The 16,605-nt window shown below is 42.1% G+C and overlaps 1 protein-coding gene across 1 annotated transcript in view; it reads left to right on the top strand.

Moving 5' to 3' along the window:
* The window catches only part of GRK5 (G protein-coupled receptor kinase 5), a 167,033-nt gene that overhangs the window by 134,472 nt on the left and 15,956 nt on the right, over positions 1–16,605 (top strand). The window contains exons 5-9 of the mRNA XM_086617015.1: positions 4,099–4,199; positions 7,147–7,239; positions 10,576–10,639; positions 11,169–11,309; positions 12,456–12,646. Coding sequence (XP_086473141.1) covers positions 4,099–4,199; positions 7,147–7,239; positions 10,576–10,639; positions 11,169–11,309; positions 12,456–12,646 — 590 coding nt within the window. The remainder of the gene's footprint in view (positions 1–4,098; positions 4,200–7,146; positions 7,240–10,575; positions 10,640–11,168; positions 11,310–12,455; positions 12,647–16,605) is intronic.

Raw genomic sequence — 16,605 nt, 5'->3', positions numbered from 1 at the left:
ACTGAAATGGAAAAGCAGCTGGGAGGCTCTCTTTTACCTTTGAAATTAGAAAAAACAAAATTTAGAAGTGGATACTTTTTCCTCAGTTGTGTTGCTGGCAGCCAGACATAACTGAATATCCGTTTCTTGTTTTCAGATAATCACTAATCCAATTCCTAGTTGCGTTCTTTTCTTAAAAATTAAACAAGACAGCATCATAAAAGTGAGATGTTGCTTTGCCAGCAAATATTTATAGGAAAGTTTTCAGTTTCTGGCCATAAATAAGAAGATACAAGAGATAGCAGATTTTTATTAAAACCTCGTGAAAGTAGTTTAGACTTTTGGACTTTTTTTAAACTATCTGGTCAAAAACGATATTGTGATAAGAGAAATTACTGCTCTTGGATCAATGTAGCACTTTTTCTCTGCCAGAGTCTTGAGCCATGAATCTGGTTTCAGTTTCATGGGCTTTACCCTAATCCTAGGGTAAGTCTCTGTCGACTTGATGGACATCATTTCTGATTTACATTTTTGTAAATGAGATTAAGAATCACTTTCTTTTCCTTCAGGAAAGTGAATAGCCATTAGGGAAATTACAGGACTGTACTTGTTAAAACTACCCAGCGTTTTATTTTAGAATACAAGAAAACCTAACAGGTTTCTGCAGGTATTTCTGAAGAGTTAGCACAATATTCTTTGTCACATGTTCAGACGTAATGGCCTTAATCATAGCATATGGCTCTCCTAGCTGCCACGGGACATTTAATATGTTCAAAAAGGTGTCTCTGTTCCCCTGTAAAAGTCAAATTTGCTTTTACAACCATTACTCATAATGCAGTGGCAGAATGGCGTTAATAACCATTTCATCGGAGCTGCAGAAATCTTTTGCACCTCTCCAGGGAAGAAGCAACTTTTTCTTCCATAAGGAGCCAAAGTGTTACCTTTGGAAGTTTTCGGTCTTGGGATCCAACTACTTTCTTGCGTTCATAACCTGCGCTACCTAATTGTTCTCCAGGGGAGCGAAAGTAGGTTGGGTTTTCCTTTGTAATTGTTTCTGGTTTTGTTTGAACATTCGAAGGCTCTAGGTACGCACAGTACTCAAACAGGGAAAATGGCAGGCATGGGTATTTAATGGGAGCAGTGGGAGCTATGAATTCTCAAGGAAAATCCAGGGAAGGATCATAAAAGGGCTCCCTGGAACTGTGTGCAGTTAGAAAGGGCTGGGTGTGCTCCTCTCATGCATGTGGTGCAGCTGCTCTGCCCTGAACTCTATGAAGGGCTGTATGACACCAAATATTTTGCTGGACCTACGAAACCTTTGGAAATGATCAGCCTGTGAAAAAGTGGGTTTTTGTTACAGAAAAAGAAGTGGTCTAGTGAAGTGTTTGCACTACACTGTAAGGCAAATATATATACTGTCCACGTATAGATTTACCTACCTTGGTATTGTTAGCTTGCTCTCGATTTGTTCAGAGGAAACAAGGATTGAAAGGTCAGCAATGAGTGGTTTTGAAAAACCAACTGGTGACTGTATCTCCCACAAACTCGGAGAGAGAAATCAGAGTTTGCCCCGTTTTTAGATACTTCCTACATTGTATTACAGTTTCTTTTGCTCATTCTTCTCTCCTTTCCCTGTAAGAATGTTGTTTCTTCTTTACGAAAAAGTTAGCTGATGCTTATAATTTTTTTAAATTTACTTTGATCTCAGACAAAATCTGATGGAATTATTACTATAATAATTCATCATGAGCATGATCTTAAACACTAACCTCAAGGCAGCTTACCTCCCACTGGGAAATGAAGTTGCCTGGCATGAGTAAGAATCAGGTCACTTGGTCTAAATGCCTAATTATGGGGTTTAGTACTTAGCTTTTGGATCCCAATTTTAGCCTATAAATGTAGAACAAGTTCCAGATTTAATTAGTAGTAACTTCAATTAGAGGCCCTAGTATCAATTTTACTGAAGTGCAGCTCCATTCATCATCAGAAGACGCTCCTCATTCACAGCGGTACAAAGACTTCAGAGACTTTCAGTGGTGTTTCTGCACCCTATAAATCAGAGAGATGTTCAAGATAACCAGATCCTCTGAGCACTGGACTCACACAGCCACATACAAGCCTTGGGCTGCCGATGAGCTTGTGTAGCACTCCCCATGGGCTATGAAAGTGTAAAGTACAGGCATTCATTCATATGGTTCTTAGCCCAAATCAGCTGAAACACTGCTAATCATTAGGCTTTGATTCCTATCTGAATATTCCTTTAAAAGTTTTTTTTTTTTCTTTTCGTTTTTGCAGTAGTTTCAATTCAGCAGCTGTAAGACTGGAAACCTTTTGAGGTTTTTTCCTAGTTCTTTCACTGCTTCACTCTTGCCTCTACTTACTCTCTTAAACTAAAATTGGGACTTAGATTTGGTCATGAGTATGTACAGTCAGGAATTTCTGCAAGTTGTCTGATTTACTGAGACTTGTTGTACGGTTCTCAGTTTCTGTCAACCTTAGTGGCCAATCAAGCTGAGTAAATCTGGATTTATCTCAGACTGTTCATCTTTTAGATGATAACATGGGGGCTCATCTACCTCTCAAGAAACCGTGAGACTTCTTAATAATTAGCAATATACTCTGTCTGTGATTAAAAGTTGATGTTCCCTAGATATCTTTTGCTGAGGAAATGGAGGAATATATGAAGAAAATGAGGAAATATTTCAGTGAGGTCAAAGATATCCAGCATGTTCTGCAGATTGGCTGTCAAGGTTGAATAGTGAGACTGCGTTGCGCAGCATGCACAGACAGTTCTATAAACCGTGTTCCTATTTAAAAACACTCAAGTGGAACAAACTTACTTTTTCACGTCACAACCAGGATCATATTCACATTTCAGCAGTGGGAAGAAAAAGATAAAAGACTTAATTCAGCTTTCACCATGCTGGAGATTTTCTCTGGCTCCACCTCTGCCCCTTCCTCTGTCCTCATTCGCAGTGTTTTTGAACTCTGCCCGCAATGCATTTCAGCGCTTGCCAAGATATCCCCAACCAAGGGTGAGTTAATGAGAACATCTGGCCAGGAATGAGCGATGATGCTCTGTCACCCACCCACTCAGCACATCTGGTGGTCGTGGCCATGGATGAGGAACCTTACTGAGTGTTAAGGCTTCTTCAAGGAAAGAGGATTTTGTTATCTATGGCTGGATTTATTGAAAACACCCAAATCCGATTGGTTATATAAAGGGGCTTTCATGTCAACGGGAGAAATGTCTATAAATAGGTGCACGCGCACACACACACACACACACGCATATACACTTTTTAATGTAATTACAGTATACTGTCAATGAGTAAGAATGTGGACGGCCTCAAACTGTCTTTATAGATAATTAGTCCCAAAGGTTCTAAACTGGTTAACCATCAGGGCATACTGCAAAAGACCTCTCTTTGGTAAGGGCTTTTTGAAGGGGCTGAATGTACATTCTCTCTAAAGGGAGGAGAGGATGAAAAGAGTCTATGTGCTTGGTTGGCAGAGTTCCTTTTTGAAATGATTATTTTAAAACTACTGGATTATTTTGTCCTTCTAATGATGAATTAAGGTGTCCAGACACTTCTGCGAGCATCTTTTCATATTATGCATATATAAATCAATTAATACCAATGCTCTGCTCTTCTTTTCCTTTGCTGGTAAAAAAAAAAAAAAGAAAAAAAGAAAAAGAAGATGAATTTTTCAGACAGCGCAATGAATCATCAATGAAGTGAAAACACTGGGCAAATTCTCTTTTGTTCAAGAGAATGGCCTGTACACAGTTCAGGCCAGCACATTTTTCATGGGATGCAAGAGAGCAGTTCAAAGAATTGGCAAGAGCGGGTCCTGCATATTCATGAGGCTGGGCAAGGAGGTGAAGGTACAGGAGAAGGCAGAAAAGCAATGTGAGGATAGAGTGGAATGTGGAGCGAGTTACCACGGTATCCTATTTTACTGCTGTTTGACGTAAAGCTCCTTTGCTTTTGCACAACCGCTGGAACTGAATGGAAGCAGCTCAGGGCATAAATAATGAATGTGTCTTTTACACGTTGAGAGAGGAGAATCTGCACCTCGTCACAGAGATAATGTGCCCCTCTCTTCTCTCCCCAGTCTCCAGCCTGCGTTCCTGACGTCAGTCAAGATCTTATCCAACAGGCGGAGGAGAAACTGGAAAACAGCCCCTGCAAAGAGTTATTCTCTCCCTGTACAAAGTAAGTATAACTCGATAGCCAAAGATCGCAGGGCTGCAGTCAGCAGCTGGTAAGGACTGCGTCAGGTAAAGAGAAGCATTTCACTTCGAACCTGAAGCAGGTATCTTCAGCTTATGGTCAGGATCCTAGAGGCATAGCTGACAAGCGGAGAAGTCATTTCAGCTGAACGAAATATAACAAATATTTCCGTGCCGTTATATACGCTACACATAGGCACTTAGTGTTTCAGGTATTTGACAGAGTGTTCTAGCCAAGTAAACCAGCCATGGGTTTCATGCTGTGTGAAAAGAGCTACAATGATAATGTATCCAAAGAAAACATCTCTGTTTCAAAGTGAATAAAAATTAAGTGGCTATACAGTCCATTTAGACAGAGGAATGTGCAAACTTGCTCCGCATGGCTTTTCCAGAAAATCTTCACCAGGAGAATGGGGCTTTTTTAATGCTTTCTGTCTGTCTGCGGCGTTCAAACGAACGTGCATTATTTCATCCTTTGTCTGGGAAAAGGCTTATCAGTTTTTGTAGGGGCTAGGCGATTTGTACTATTATGCGCTAAAGCTCCAGGTATGCAATCTGCATTTGCAAACACTGACCCCAGTGCGCTCACGCCAGTGGATCATAAACCAATGAAAATATGAAAAGGAGGGATCATCGCAAGCTGGCCCATGTGGTTTCTGGCTGAGCACGGTTTGTTTTCCCTGGGTGATGTAATGGGGATTTGTAAAATTCGCTCTGCTGTCATTCATTGTTTTGACTCATTTCATTGACCTTTTCTGTTTTCAGTTATTCTTTGCGTTGGTAGGAGCTGTGGGTTATTTCTGGCCTTCTCTTATAGCATAACCAGTTTCCTTGCATTGGCCTGGTGTCATGTAGAGATGCTCGTATAACTCGCACCAGTTGTGTGTGCCAGTCCCAATGACAAAGGCAGAGCTGTGCTCGACACCAACCCCCCTGATGCCTGTTTCCAGTTCTCGAATTGGTTTGAAAGCTGACAGTTCCCTCTAAAATGCACTTTGTTGTTGCCAAAGAGGGGAACTGAAAAGCAAACAACTGCTGAAAGGCAGCTATTGTTCTTTAAAATACGTGCAGCTTTTAATTAACTGAATGGAATAGGCAAGCGTCGGACACCACTTAATTCAGGCTCGTATCCACCAACAGCCATTCCTCCATCACAGCTGAAACGGATAAAAGAGCCAAGTTTGAGACCTTGTTAATAAATGTGCTGATCATTTCACCTGGACTGGAGTGGAGTCGAAAGGAAGTTTTAAAAACTTGCTGTTACTATTTACTAAATGTACTGAATAATGTTAATTTTGGAAGAGTTCACAGTCAGACCAAAAAAGGGAGGCATACCTGCAAATATGAAGCTTGCTATCCTGTAGGAGCAGGAATGGGGATGAGTTTCAGACACGTCTTCATAGATAACATCAGTCTGTGGGAGAAATGCGTGTATAACTGTAACTTCTGCTTTCACCTTTAATATTTCGACTGTCTGCTCCTGCCTGCCTCCAATTTCCCCTATAATTTTGGCTTTGAATTTGGATATTTGTTAAACCTCATTAAGACTTACTTTTTATTTTATTTTGTAAGCTTGAGTCCACTTAGGGGAAACCCTATGATATGTGTCCAATCAAAGCTAATGAAGACAACAACAACCTGGCTTCTGAATATTGAATATGTGCAATTACCTGCCTGTTCCATATTGATGGTGCAAGAATTATTACCAAAAAAATTCAAACAATGGAGAAATTCCAAAAACTTACTAATAGTAGCTCATAAACAGAGAGGAACTAAACTGAGGAAACACGTTATTCATGGTGAATTGTTTGCTCAGGTCTAGAACTGCCCCAGGGTAAGACATAGATTATCCATTCCCAAATCAGAGTAGCGCTTCAGAGAAGATTTCCTCCTCCAGCAAAATCTAGAAATGTATCTATATACTCTTAGATACAGACACCAAGACAGAAATACTCATTTCTGTGGGCATTTTTCACGCAAAAGAAAGTGTTGTCCTTGCCAATGCTGCCAGCAGAGGTGGATGCTGTAGCCCCACTAAGCCAGACAAGAACCAAAACCAGCAGGTCAACAAACCCCTGTTAAACAGCGTGACCACCATCATCTCAGGCAGTTCTCTCAGCTCAGCCCATCTTTTCTTAGCTCTGAACCCTTGGCCTTCCTTATGGGATGTTTGTTGGTCTCTGGCTGCTTGTTGCCTGTCACAAGCAACATAACTTCTTTCTCATATTTGCAGACTGGCCTTTTTTATTCTTTTATTCCTTTGATAGTGCAAAAGACTTTTCATCCACTGCATAAGCCCCAAAATTCTTTTCTCAATCCAGAAACGAATCCACATCTCTGTTCAGAATTTCATTCCTCTGTTTTACTCTACAAAGTGCATAGCTGTTAGGAAAAGCCCTTTAACTTTAATCATAGTTATTACTTCTTCTATATAGCAGGAAGTGAAATTGATTTTTTTTTTTAAATTGTCCCTCAATTCTCTGATTGTCCCTCTTTGACAGAAATAGGCTTCAGCCAGAAATTTTCAATCCAGATGTAAACATCTCTCGAAGTTTAGGAGCTCAGTTCCTGAGGGTATTGTGTTAAGCCAGTCTTAATTTACTAACAGAAGCAAAGATATTTGTTGTCTAGTGACTAACAGCCTTTGTAAAAGTCCATTGAAGCCAGTGGGAGACGTCCTGTTAATTTTCAGCAAGCATAACCAGCACATATTACTATTCAGCTTGTATAAGACCTTGTGTTATGAAATCCATCAAACATATTGCTTTGCTCCTAGATTGAAACCGTGAGTAAAATAAAGTAGAAAATAAAGCATAAGTAAAATGATCCTACCATGGAAGAAGTCTGGATTTTTCTCCTCTTGTTTTGTTTCTCTTTTGCTCCAAGATCATGATTATAAAATACTTATATATCCTTTTCATCTGAGATAGATCTGTCCTTGACCACCTCAGTGGGGAACCATTCCAAGAATACCTAAACAGCATGTACTTCGACAGGTTTCTCCAGTGGAAGTGGTTGGAAAGGTAAGCGTCACAAATATTTTTTTTCATTAAAAATGAATACAAAAGGTTTATTTTCACTTTCTGTGCAAAGCCTTTAGAATATGGTCAAAATCTGACAGCTGAGATATACATGTTTGCTCCCTTTGCCTTCAAGAGTAAGACAGTTTACCCTCTCTACAGCATTACTATGCCTAATGTTTGCCATTTATAGCCCTCTCTGAGCAGCGATTCTCTTCCTCTTTTCACTGTTGTCCTTCAGGAAGGTCCATCAAGACTCATTCCCCTTTCCCCTGAACTGTACACCAGGGAAGTTCTCCCAGAGATCTCCAGGAAGGCTTTCCTAATTTTAGCATTTGTTTGTAAGTGTTCATTGTTAGAAGATTCAAGAAGAGGTAATGGCTTTAGCCACAAGAAGATGCCATATAGAAAAGTCGTGATTATATTGGCTTTAGACTCAATGTTACCATGAACTGAGTCTCCAGCTGTGCCTATACAGCGAGTGTGATGATTGTTTTCTGGGATACATATAATGTTCCTTCATCCTCCATGAACATGCTTACACTCATAAATACTCTCCAGCTGCTCCCTTCTCTCTTAGGAACACCATACTCCTGAAGGTGACATTAGAGGGCAGATTTAGATTAGATCTAAGGAAGAAATTCTTCACTCAGAGGGTGGTGAGGCACTGGAACAGGTTGTCTAGAGAAGTTGTGGATGCCCCATCCCTGGAAGTGTTCAAGGCCAGATTGGATGAGACTTTGGGCAACCTAGTGTAGTGGAGAGTGTCCCTGCCCATGGCAGGGGGGTTGGAACTGGATGATCTTTGAGGTCCCTTCCAACCCAAACCGTTCTATGATTCTATGATTCTATGCTCCAGCAAGCAGCTTGGGCACCTTTTTGCACAGTGTGCCTGTGCATGGCAAATGAATGGAAAATACTGACAGCCTATAAAAAAATAGGAATCCAAATCTCCTGCAATCTGAGAAACCTCTGTGGCCAATTTCATTGTAGGTCCTGTCACCACGAGCTACTCATGGCACAGCTTGAAAGACACATTGCGCTTTTTTATAACCTACCCTTGTGCATCTAGAATGCCAAACGTAAGATGCACATCCAGTCTCTGCCTTTCGCATTTGCAAACGCTGCGCCCAGGCAAGACTGAACCAGCTGCTGCTCACTAGGGAAGTAAAGAATAAAACAGAAATCCGCCCCAAAACACCAGGGGGACAGCTTTGGCTTCTAAAACTCAAGTATTCAGCTGTTTAATGGTATGAAGTACACTAGGTATGATTAAAATACATTCAACATATTCAGTTGTCTTTCAGTTTAGCTACGCTCTGAATATGGTCACTTTTTGTCTGGACCAGTTATTACAATTATTAAATCACTGTAAACAGGCAAAAATACGGCATAAAGGTCCTCGCACCGTATTTATTGAATCTACGTTTCTGAGCACATTTAATAACCAAGCAGCCTTAGTGGGTATTAATTTGCAAGGAGAGGGGCCTTTGCCTTCCCCTCGTCGGTGAGGGCTGTAGCAGACGTTCACTGCTGGGTAACAGTGACCTTGAGTTGAGAGAAGCCCCGGTTTCCACAAATGAAATTAATTACGGCAGATGAGTTAGGGCCAGATCCATGAGCAGTGTGTATCAGTGTGGTGCCTCGGAGATCAAAGGAGCTGTGCCAGTTCCTCTCCCTGGAAAGCTGCAAAGCTGCTGCACAAGAGGGAAGGGAAGCGGTGGGCAGAGGGTAGAGCCGTTTCATGCCAAGACATGCTCCACATGCCATCTTTACTGAATCCAGCGTTTACTCTTCAATTAAAAAAACATCAGATGATTCATCTCTAGCCAGGCTATTTCCTATCTGTTTTCACATTTGGGATAATGAATTTTCTCAAATGCTTTTAGGATTTGTTTTTTCCATTCCCCCAGCAAACATGACAAGCTATTGGATGTGCCTGTCCAGCTTAAGAAGCTGGGAGAACTGTTTTTAGGATTAGCAAAGAGATGTTCATAGCACGAAGTGATCCACAGCTCCTTCTGACAGCCCGCTGGCTCCACCAGAGAAGTCAAACAGTCCATTTATTCCAGGGACATTGCTGAGCACGTAGTTATCACTGCTAATTGTTGCTTTTAACCCCAACAGCATTTGCAGTATCTTCGCAGAAGCCTGAAAATAGCATCTTATCCTCTTCTAGTTTTGGCCCTCTGCGTATTTTTCTTCCCTCACTTTTAAAAACAATAATGAACATAAATGAAACCATTCACTTTAACATTTATTCCTTGTTGTCATCAACCTCATCATCACTGTTGTGGGAACAGCCACGTTATTGTGCTGCCTCTGCCGACTGGCTGCCCGCCAGAGGAAAACAAAGCTGGTAGGAATATTCCTATCGACTGCTAATATAATTGTAAAACTTCGGTGAAGGAGCGGTGGATACAACATCGGATCTCCCCGAATCCAGAGTTCTTCTTCTGCCACGTTATAAAACTTTGATGGTGGCAAATGTGGTATAAGTCAGATGCAGGGCTGGAGCCCTTTTGGTAGAGCAGAATTTTGTGGGAATCCTGTGAGGTCGTGTAGTGATCATGTCTGGTGATGGTTAGGGAGCACTCTGCCCTCAGAAAGACAGACAGACTTATTTAACCCTTAATTCGGCCCTTAAAGGAAAGAGATGCTTTTCCTCCCTTCTTGCCCATGATGCTCTCCCAGGAGGCAGGTACCCCAGGTGGGGCCAGACAGGCTTGGAGCTCGGCTTCCTGCTCTCTCCTCCTGCGAACGGCACCTAAACCCGCCTCTCCGGTTCCCGGGATTGTTTCTTTCTTTGTTTCACATCGGTTTCCTGTTATGTTTAAGGTCAAGACACCAGAAATTTTTTCTGGTGGATTGAATTTTGCATCTCTTTTTCTCAGCTTGAAGACCAAGCAAAGCAATGAAGTGTTAGCCCAGCACCACCCTTAAAAAATTCCTATATATAGTGAGAATTAATAACTTATTGGAAGGTCTTAGGCCTCCTCTTTGCTTAACAAAGGCCAAAGCTGTATGATGGAGATTCAGAACCCTCCTTGGTCCTGAGATGCTAGCAGAAATTATACTGATGACTCACTAATGTGTTGTATTTTATTACAGCTTAATATGTTGGAATTGAAAAGTTCAAGCCATACATAGTATTGAAGTAATGTAATTACATAATTATATATTATATTAGATAATATGATTACCTTGAAATAATGTGATTATATAATATTTATCTATTTTGCTTTTCAAAAGTATGCTCTGAAATAAATAAATCACAGAGAGTGCATTAAATGTAGTGTGGGATTTTTTTTTTTTTTATATAATTTCCTTTTCTTCCAGGCAACCAGTAACGAAAAACACGTTTCGGCAGTACAGGGTACTGGGGAAAGGCGGCTTTGGGGAGGTGAGTAATTCTGAGAGTTTCTGTTAAGAGTGTTTCTTACTTCTCAGGCACTGCAGGTTACAGGAGCCTGATGTGACGGAAGCTGGTTTTCATTAATTGCTGACAGTTTTACTTAACCTCTCACGACACCGTAATCTCAAAAGAACACTTTTGAGAATTATTTTGTGTTCGGCCGTTGCATGCGCAGTGGAATTAGGGTCACACCCTTAGCTGTATTTTGCTGGTGGCTGGAGGAGGCAGAGTCGGAGGAGGCACGGACAGGTTTTAGCTGAGCAGATCCCAATCTGCACAGACAAAAGGAGGTGGGATAGGAAGCGGGCGGAGGAAAGTGAAATAATTAAACCAATATTACACAGCAGGTTTGGAAACAGTACTCGGTTCCCCAGCTGCCCCCGCCCATGCCTTGTTCGCTCCGCCGCCGTCTCTAGCCTTAAAAGGACTAAATCAGATCAGGTCGTGAAGAGTAAAGCGCGACCCAGACGCGGCGTTCGCTCCGATTTACCCAGCAATTGTTCTCTTTAATTCGCAGGTCTGCGCCTGCCAAGTCCGAGCGACAGGGAAGATGTACGCCTGCAAGAGATTAGAGAAGAAGAGAATAAAGAAGAGGAAAGGCGAATCCATGGCACTAAATGAGAAGCAGATTTTAGAAAAAGTCAATAGTCAGTTTGTAGTGAGTATTGAACTCCCCAGCGCTCAGCTCCCTGCTCACCTGCTGAGCACGGTTCTTGTTGAATCCCGTGCCGCCGCCTCCTCCTCCTCCTGCTGCAGGAGAGGTGCCAGAAGCTGACCCCCTCCGCTTTGCACCTTAGTCCTGCTCCATGCAGCTTTACCAAGTCTCATTTTAATCTCTGGTCTGTGAGAAATGCACCAAACAAGGTGCCTGTTCCTGCCATGGGAACATGATGCATTTTTACAGCCTTGACTCGCATCACGACTGCATCAGGCTGAGCTATTTTTATCCAGCGTGATTACCTGAATTCCCAGTGTCTGGGAGAGAGGAGCTTGGAGGAGACTGAAGGAGATTCAACCCAAATAGATCAGGAGACATTGGCTAGTAGGAGCATCTAGCCAGTGACGTGGAGCTGGTCTGCCTGACGTAGGGCTTTCCTGACATCTGCCAGCTCTTGTGTCTCTAAAAACTTTCCTTGGATTTAAAAAAAAAAAAAAAAAAGGTGGTGTTATCTCAGCATCTGTCGTGTTCTTTATACTTATTTTGGGAAACACTATGAACACAACAGATGCAAGATGTTTACTTACCTCTGGCAGAAGCAAAGACAGCGGCACATATTAAAAAGTGATGGGCAGCTTTTGGCTTGTCTGATAATTCCTGGGGCACCCACTAGAACCTCACAGGGGTGATGCTGACCTTCATGCCTCAGTGATGCCCCATTTGACCACCGCAGGACTGGGCTATCTGGGCCTTCCTGGAAACCTACTGAGATGATGGGGTTTTGACAGCTATCTAGCAGAACAGTGCAGCAGGAGGTGTGGATTCCTTTTACTAGTAAGATTTGTCTTATGTGGAAAAGTATGGCTGGATTTAGTATGTTTGTCCAGCCTGTCAAGCTATCTGAGCATTAACCTTGAGGGTTTCTGACGATGAGTAGGCTGGATTCAACAAATTAATCTGTAAAATCCTAATGTCTAATTTCTCTGTACTTCTGAAACGTATGTTTGCTATTGTAATAAGGCCCATATCAAATTCAGTCGATGTAGTTTTTTTTCCTTTTCTAGAGAAAATCTTTAATGAAAAGATAGTGCTTTATTCTTAGCAGCTAACTGAACTGTCACAGCTAAGCTACAAATGTTTTTCTAGGTCAACTTAGCCTATGCCTATGAAACAAAGGATGCACTGTGTTTAGTTCTGACCATAATGAATGGAGGTGACCTGAAATTTCATATCTACAACATGGGAAACCCAGGCTTTGAGGAGGAAAGAGCTTTATTTTATGCAGCAGAGATTCTTTGTGGCTTAGAAGACCTGCACAGAGAAAATACTGTGTACAGGTAAGCACTCTCTAGAGCCTTAGGACGTCTTTGTTGGGTAGAAAAGAATTGCCTGAGTCCTCCCTACTCATTGTGGTGCTGTACACCTTAGACATCTCTGTGCTTTGGCTGAAGTTATGCAGAGCCCAGTACTAATACAGTATGATTCAGTAATCACGGAAGGAAGCAGTCACTTCACTAAATAAACCTGGTCTAAATTATACGGAACTAACACAAAGCTCCTCAAACCCGACCTCAGCATGCGCTGGGTGACGTGGAAAATTATAAAAGTTCCTTTGAAGGGATTTCATTAAGGAATCTAGTTTCTAGTTGATATGAAGTGGAGATCATTCTATTCAAGCCTTTATTTTAATTAGTTAGATTGTATTGCATTAGGGGCTGTGACATGTCAGATGCGGAAAAACCCTCTCTCCTATCGCAGAAGGAGCATGATTAGCGTGGGAGGGTGTTTGAGACACAGGGAATGGATTTACACTGGAGGACATGAGCTAGTTTGATTAACTAGATTGGATCATGACAGCAGCCGTAGCGTGCCAGCCGTGGAAGGAGACACATTCCCAGCTATGGGATGCATGCATCCTGCTGGCAGCGTCTCACTCACCGTGGGTGCAGGCAGTGGGCAGGGCACTGCCCAGTGCCGTGACAGGCACCTGGCTTCCAGAAGGACAAATTTCAAGTTTTCAGCTTCCAGTCTGGCTTGCAGCTCTATGCAAGCACGTTTCCAGAGCATCATAGGGTTTACTTGCTGGATAGGCAGGGTGATTGCAGACAGAGCTCTTGTGACTCCATGAGGATTTATTTCTTTTTAATCAACGACCAATGTAGTTGTAAACAACATTTGATGTTTGTCTTCATCATCCCAGCTTGTGAAACCATTATTGCTGGCATTCGCAGCAGAAGAGGTCCTGTAAATTGATGAAAGAACTTCCAAGGACAATGATTAATAGACAAGAATATGTTATTTTTAAAAACTAAGCCACACTTTAAATCATTTGAGATGCCCATGTATAATAAGCATTATGTGTATGCTTGTGTACGTAGAAATTATGATATTGTTGTTCCTTGGAGGAGATCTCTAGCAAACTGCCACTTGGTTGCCTCACTGTGACTCAGATCTCGCTTGCTGGCATAAGGAGGGCAGACAGATAACATGCTGCTTTGGTTGGCACTGGCCCCAGAAGGAGATTTTTTTTGCCCAAGGAACAAAATGGAATTAAGTGTTTAATGTCAATTGAAAAATCAAATAATAAGTGACAGGTTTGGCTTCCCTTTTCTTTAAAAACCATGTTACCATGTTCAAAAAAAGTTTTAGGAGGTATTACAGTGTTTCTTTAAAAAGCACTAGGTCGCAAGCATACTTTATTGATTAAAATGACTGATATATTCACAACATGGCTGGTAAAATAACATACTAATACCACTTTCTAATAAAACAAATTAGGTCTGGCCACTTAAAATAGTGCATGGCTCTGAGGGAAATGGCATCCTACTTCCTTAAGCAGTTGTTTTCGTCTTACTCTTAAAAGAGCTGCTAGTTTACGCCTCAGCTGGCACATTCATTTTGGTGATGAATGATATTATATCCTTGTAGGTGACATTTTCTAGGAGTATTTTAGGAGCTTCTGCAGAGCCCCCTAATTTGTAATACCACAGCGTGTTTTGGGACCCATGAGAAGTGCTATATAGGTCAATAAAATATAGCAGCTAAATGCTACCGCTTTCTCAAGGTGAATAATTCATCGCAAAACACTTATTCCTCAGACTTAATTTCATTTTCTGTGAACAAAATGCTTCTGAGTAAAACACAGCATTGGAAAATACATCCCCATCTCATGGGCTGGTGACGCACGTTGTGGACGTGACCCAGGAGAACAACCAGGATCAGAATCAGATTTATCCAGTTCAGAATTCCTGTGCTAAACATGGTGCTTATGTTACATTTCTCAACTGCATCATGTTAGTAAAGGTCAACGGGTTGGCTGTTCATGGAAAGCAAACATAAAAAGCTGCTGGTTCTCTTTGAATTATTTATAGGTATATATAAAATATATACATAAATTTTTGTTTATATGTATACATTATAGATATATATATAAAAAATATTTTAATATATACTGTAGCCATGCCTGGAAGCTCCAGTCAGCTTCAAGATCACATTGTCCTCGCCATTGCACAAACGTACAGTAAAGCCTTGTCCACCGTGATTAATCGAGTTGTTTATGCTGTCCTGTACAGCCAAACAATGTACCGTCGCCTTTCTAGCGCGGGCGCAGTGCCAGCTGTTTGTGTTTCAGTATATTTAGGCAAGGCTAGTTGACATCTGGGAAGCTGTAGCATTGGGAAGTATTACATGTAACTGTTCACTGGGGAGTTTTGGTTCTCCTAGGCATTTCAGTACAAAAATCACATTCCTCCTTGGCGCTTGGAAGTGTTGGCCATGCAAAGGAAACCAGCCTTGATCCTGAGGAACCAGAAATGACAACTGATGTCTAGGGGGAAGGAAGGACCACCCTAATTGCCCTAAATCACAGAGGACTGTAAGGACTGAGCTGCTGATCTCAGAGTCCTCGTGGACTCTCTTGTTTGTCATTCAAAGACAACATGTCCCAACTTGCATGCAGGATTCTTCTTGTTTGGCCACAGTTACAGCTTTAAGTGGGACTAATAACTGCTGGAGCAGAAGATGAAGTAACTAATGAAGTCTGAGTTCTTCAAGGAAATAGTTCTTAAGGAATTCAGAATAAATTTTTAAAAATAAATAGGAAATGCCCCAGACCGTGTTCCTCCAGCATTGGAAACCTCCTGCTGATAGGCAGAGAAAGCCCACAGTGGTATGTTAAACAAAATCACAGCTTCTCCTCAGCATTCAGCTATCTTCACATATTTCAGTATTGTTTATTTGAAAAGTAGGCTCGGTACCACTGGGCACCCGGTGAAGTTTATCTTGAGAGGTCAGGAGGATCTGAAGCAAGCAAGAAGAGGAAATTGTTCACAGCGCTCTATGTTCTTGCTTGAAATAGTAAATAAAAAACGAGACAAATTTTGAAATTCTAATCTCAGCGTTGTCAAAACTATAAAATACCCCTCTCCATTCACAGGAGAGTTGACAACACCAGAGTGGTACAGCTTGAAACGCAGGGCGGGCTCCTGTGCAATGCACTGATCTCCTGCTGCAAGGGTTTCTCTTGTACATCCCCCTCTCTTTGCTCTTTGAAATGTGTCTTGCTGGGAAGCTAACAGAATCAAGCTGGTTCACAAATGCAAGGAGGCCTTAAAAACCAGACGAGGCCAAGCACTTCTTGGATTTGCACCAGGCTAAATGCTGTGTTTCAGTAGGAGCAGATCAGAGAAAAGTCAGGGCATGATGTGAATTGCAGCGGTACGTGTTTCCCTGCCTCACCCAGCCGTGCTCGTGCCTTATTCAGGCCTCCTGAGCCTGCTCCCTTTGCATGGCCCTTCTGGGACACTCCCTGCCCAGCACATCCCATCTTTCCTCCGACACCTCCAGATCCCATCTCCCAGGCTGCTTTCCCACTCTGCACTAGCAGCAGGCTGTGCCTCGTCCCTGCTTAGCAGCATGGGGAGGACGGATGGAGCCCGTCTGGCTCCTGCCTGCACAGCAGCCTGCCACATCCAGCAAGGACTGTGCTCAGCTACCAGGTTTGGAAAAGAGCCTCGGTCAAGCGAGGGGACTTGAGCATGGCTGGCCTGGGCAGCATCTAGAAGCAGCAACTGGTGGAGCAGGACAAACCGTTCAGAAGAATGACCTGCCAAAGCTCTGCTAAATAGATGAAAACTGAGATTTTTTAATTTTTTTTTTCAGAAGTTTATAACTTGGCCAAATTTGGGAATTTTTTTTTTTTTTCCCAAGAGCAGTAAAAGGCACATCTTTGACATCAGAGTGACCAACTTGTCAATTTTCATGGCGTTGCTCCAAACTGCATAGACACTAGAGTTTC

The sequence above is a fragment of the Tauraco erythrolophus genome, chromosome 9 (assembly GCF_009769465.1).
Source record: "Tauraco erythrolophus isolate bTauEry1 chromosome 9, bTauEry1.pri, whole genome shotgun sequence".
In the NCBI taxonomy this organism is placed as follows: domain Eukaryota; kingdom Metazoa; phylum Chordata; class Aves; order Musophagiformes; family Musophagidae; genus Tauraco; species Tauraco erythrolophus.
This window is presented reverse-complemented; position numbering and strand designations above follow the sequence as displayed.